Source organism: Conger conger, chromosome 19, assembly GCF_963514075.1.
Source record: "Conger conger chromosome 19, fConCon1.1, whole genome shotgun sequence".
In the NCBI taxonomy this organism is placed as follows: domain Eukaryota; kingdom Metazoa; phylum Chordata; class Actinopteri; order Anguilliformes; family Congridae; genus Conger; species Conger conger.
In genome coordinates, this window is record NC_083778.1 from 23035431 (window position 1) to 23040430 (window position 5000).

Here is a 5000-nt window from a genome sequence, read left to right on the forward strand (position 1 = left end):
CTGTTCGAGCACCCGGAGAGCTCCGGGCCGGCCCGAGGGATTGCCATCGTGTCCGTGATGGTCATCCTCATCTCAATCGTCATCTTCTGTTTGGAAACCTTACCGGAACTGAAAGATGACCCGATAGGGCACTATGAGACTGTGGGGAACAGCACCTTCTACTACAAACCAAACATCCTGACCGACCCTTTCTTCATCATCGAGACGCTGTGTATCATCTGGTTCTCCTTTGAGTTGATAGTGCGCTTTTTCGCGTGCCCCAGCAAGCCGGCCTTCTTCAAGAACATGATGAACACCATCGACGTGGTGGCGATCATTCCTTACTTCATCACGCTGGGCACCGAGCTGGCGGACGACCCGGAGCAGGATGGGAAGGGGGCGGAGGCGAAGGGAGACCAGGCCACGTCGCTGGCCATCCTGCGGGTCATTCGCCTGGTCCGCGTGTTCCGCATCTTCAAGCTGTCCCGCCACTCCAAGGGGCTGCAGATCCTGGGGCAGACTCTGAAGGCCAGCATGAGGGAGCTGGGGCTGCTGATCTTCTTCCTGTTCATCGGGGTCATCCTCTTCTCCAGTGCCGTGTACTTCGCGGAGGCGGAGGAGAGAGGGTCGTACTTCTCCAGCATCCCGACGCCTTCTGGTGGGCCGTGGTATCCATGACGACCGTGGGCTACGGGGACATGGTGCCCGTGACTATCGGGGGGAAGATCGTGGGCTCGCTGTGCGCCATCGCGGGCGTGCTGACCATCGCGCTGCCCGTGCCCGTCATCGTCTCCAACTTCAACTACTTTTACCACCGCGAGACGGAGGGCGAGGAGCAGGCGCAGCTGCTGAACGTGAGCAACCCCAACATCGCGTCCGACAGCAACTCCAGCCGCCGCAGCTCGTCCGCCGTCAGCAAGTCCGAGTACATGGAGATCGACGAGGACATGAACAACAGCATCGACAACTTCAGAGAGGCCAACCTTAGAACTGGCAACTGCACGGTAGCCAATCAGAACTGCGTTAATAAAAGCAAGCTGCTAACCGATGTGTAGACCCGAAAACACCAGCAGCCCGTGGACTTAAGCGACACCGCGTCCCCTTGTATATAATGTATAACCCTAATCCGAATGCTTTATTGACCTCGCCAATGCGTTCTTGCATTGCGATTATTATCCTCAGCGACGTTAAAGAAAGACGACGATATATTTAAAAAAGAAAAAAAAAAAAGAAACAAAGGCTTTCAGAGTAAGTGAAAGATATAATATTTTCATTTATTTTCAAATGGGATCCTTCAAGTTCGTACAAGAGAATCCGTTTTAACTAGGTTTATTAATATAGCTCCCCTAGTCGGGATTGCCATTGCATATGCAGCAAGATAATAACAAGAGAACCCGTGGTAACGGTTCCGCAGCGACAAGCAAAGCATCAGCATCCAGCAGCAGCGTGTCCCCTCGCTCTAGGGCATATACCGCAACTCTACAGCCAACAGCACTGCATCAAAAACGACCGCTCTTCCGCTGCGAATCCACAGCGGACGTAGTCACGGTCTCCAGGATATCTGCAATGCTGCTATTTTCCCGCAGATGCAGCCATTTACAATTCTGCAAGGTTGGTAAGATGTCATGCAGTTCAGACGCAAGACAGCACAATGAAAAAAAAAAGAGTAAAATGTTCGCATGTTCAGATACTCTTCTTTTTAATATCGGCATGCGTGAGACATTCTCTCATATGATGGGAAATCTATCTTTGTTTGATCCCAACTTTCAGATTCCGTTCTCTCATTTGCTTTCACCAAAAGTGCACTGGTTATGTATTATCTCAATGACTAATAATTTTAACTAATTTAAATACTGAATGTTAAATCTTAAGGGAACAGTAACTTTTGGTGATCATAGCATGTCAGAAGTACTCCGCATTATGGCCTAAGGTACTGTGTACCCGGTACAATATATTTAATGCATGACGTCAGTATTAAACAGCTTGCGGTAAGTTGAGGGACTTTTGACGGATCAGATGACTTTCCTAGTTATTGTTAAGGAGATGAGAGGCTTCACGTCCTAATTATGTCTGAACAATGACTCAATATATCTAAGCCCAACACTGGGGAAACTTGGCTTCTTAACAAGGTAACAAAGAAGAAACAAATATACCGAAAACACGTATACTCCATAGGTAGCGCCAGGCTGCATAACTGCAGGATCGCAATGCATGACGGACCTTCTCAGAACAGCGAAATCTGAAAATTATTATTCTAATCATGTAAAGGGTGCATACACATACTGCTCTGATTCTTAAATCTTTAATGGTTCTAAATAATATTATTCAGCACATAACGCAGAGGGAGATGCAGCAGTTTTACTTGCGTATATTAGTTGCTAGTGCCTTTTAAACCTCGTACCCACAGAATCGTTGAAAGTGCCTCCGCGTGCAACACAACTACTCAATTTTCTGCAGAAACAGAGAGGCGTTACAGTTAATCTATACACGTCATTTAGGCTGGAGGAGCGACATCTAAAATACAGTACGACAACACCGTCAGCGAGAGCATTCAGGGAAGTTGCATTATGGAGGATGACATGGTTGCCGGGCAACACAATCACACAGAATAGCAAGGTGAGGATTTTGGAGTTTGAGTGGCAGAGAATCCGGAGGAAGGAGGACAGTTCAGTTCTGAACGGCACATTCCACCATCAAGTCCTGCTCTCATCGTCAAAGCAAGCGCCCAGCAGAACTACAGAAACAACACCCATAAAACCAACCAACCAACGCACATAAACACGTGAAATCTACCATTGTTACGGAACCCTCAACATCCGACGCATTTGTGTATTCATTCTTTATCGTTTCCCGCGGGATTTGACCATGAAGAGCCTTTTCTGTTGTCTACCTCAGTCTGCCAGCACACTGCTCCTGATCTGTGCTCCACGTCTGCATCATCTGCGGCCAGTCACCCTTTGACCCCTCCCTCACATCAATCGACCGGATACGGACCGCTTGGGAAAGGCCGCTCCTGTGGAATCACTTACAGTCAGTACAAACCCCAGGACTGGTCCCCTCAGCTACGCACAATCAAACCCCATGCATACCAGAAGGCCTGGGCACAGAGACGGACAGACTTCCCGGCACAGAGACGGACGGACTTCCCAGCTCTGAGGCAGGGCATCGGACAGGAGGGACAGACACTTCTGCCCCGCCTCAGAGACTGCTTCAGCGGATATCCTACCCTGTCAGACACGAACAGACTCCAACAACGCTCTGGACGTTTTGGAGTGACAGTAAAAATAAGTTATTTTTATATATGATTTTATTAACAATCAGAATTGTGTGTGCAATCATCTGGGCTGTGGGAGGAGCCAGGGTGTGGAGTATCTGGACATTTCTGTCAGTTTGTGTTCATGCAGCACTGGCATCCTGATGGACAATACAGGAGACATGACACAGAGACATGACTCAGAGATATGACACAGAGATATGACTCAGAGATATGACTCAGAGATATGACACAGAGATATGACTCAGAGATATGACAAAGGCACAGGAGATATGACACAGAGACATGACACAGGTAGAGGAGAGATGACACAGAGATATGATACATGTACAGGAGAGATGACACAGAGATATGACACAGGTACAGATGACACAAAGATATGACACAGGTACGGATGACACAGAGATATGACACAGGTACAGATGACACAGAGATATGACACAGGTAGAGGAGAGATGACACAGAGATATGACACAGGTAGAGGAGAGATGACACAGAGATATGACACAGGTACAGGAGAGATGACACAGATATGACACAGGAAGAGGATAGATGACACAGAGATATGACACAGGTAGAGGAGAGATGACACAGAGATATGACACAGGAAGAGGAGAGATGACACAGAGATATGACACAGGTACAGATGACACAGAGATATGACACAGAGACATGACACAGGTACAGATGACACAGAGATATGACACAGGTACAGATGACAGAGATATGACACAGGAAGAGGAGAGATGACACAGAGATATGACACAGGTACAGATGACACAGAGATATGACACAGGTACAGATGACAGAGATATGACACAGGAAGAGGAGAGATGACACAGAGATATGACACAGGTACAGATGACACAGAGATATGACACAGAGACATGACACAGGTACAGATGACACAGAGATATGACACAGGTACAGATGACAGAGAGATGACACAGGCACAGGAGACATGACACAGAGACATGACATAGAGATATGACACAGGTAGAGTGGGCTGCCCTGGCTCAAGCTCTCAGAGTTGTTGGGTGATATATGGATGACAGGACTGGGGACTTGTCTCTGTAAAGACTCAGGAGTGCATTAACCAGGCCAAACGGCAGTACTGTAGAATAGAGGCAGATTCGCTGTGGCTAAAAGCAAACAGAAATAACACACCAGACTTACTGCTCTACTCCCATTCTGAGTGTGCACAAAGCAATCTGTCTCAATCTGTTTCAAATAAAAGTCTAATTAATGCCAGGACAACTGTCATATGATCATACAAGGCTTAGCCAACTCCCATATCATACTTTATTTTTATTTGATTAATTTTTACTAACAGACGTACTTGTTTAATTCATTTGAGCCCTATGTGAATGAATAAAAACTCCCAAACACTGTGCTCTGAACAGAATCAATGTCGGCAAAAAGAAGAACCGTTCATTTCCTGTCCGCCCAGCTCTGGCATATGCATTGACTGTTCACAATAAATAAATACTTAAAAATCCTATAAAAACATTAAGCCAAAATTTCAGTAAAATGTGTTTTACCAAAAACAAAAGAACAAACATGTATACATTGCTAGAATGACTTTAAAAAGATAAAATGAAGGTAGCTCAATTTGATCCCTTGGTTTAATCCTGCGGACTTTCATGATTTCGCTGGTTGTAATTTTGAGAGTTGGGACCACAGGTTACCCAAAAAGAGCAGCAAACACTTTGTACGAAACAGTGGGAGAACATGAAAACGTCTCTAA

At 46.3% G+C, this 5000-nt stretch overlaps 1 protein-coding gene across 1 annotated transcript; it reads left to right on the top strand.

The window, feature by feature from the left end:
* LOC133118860 (potassium voltage-gated channel subfamily A member 1-like) lies at positions 1-4644 on the top strand (the record flags this gene model as incomplete). The annotated part of the gene is given in 2 exon segments (XM_061229118.1): positions 1-625; positions 628-4644. Coding segments are annotated over 2 exon segments (1032 nt in total), but the record flags the coding sequence as incomplete, so codon positions are not given.
* Positions 4645-5000: the final 356 nt, after the last annotated feature.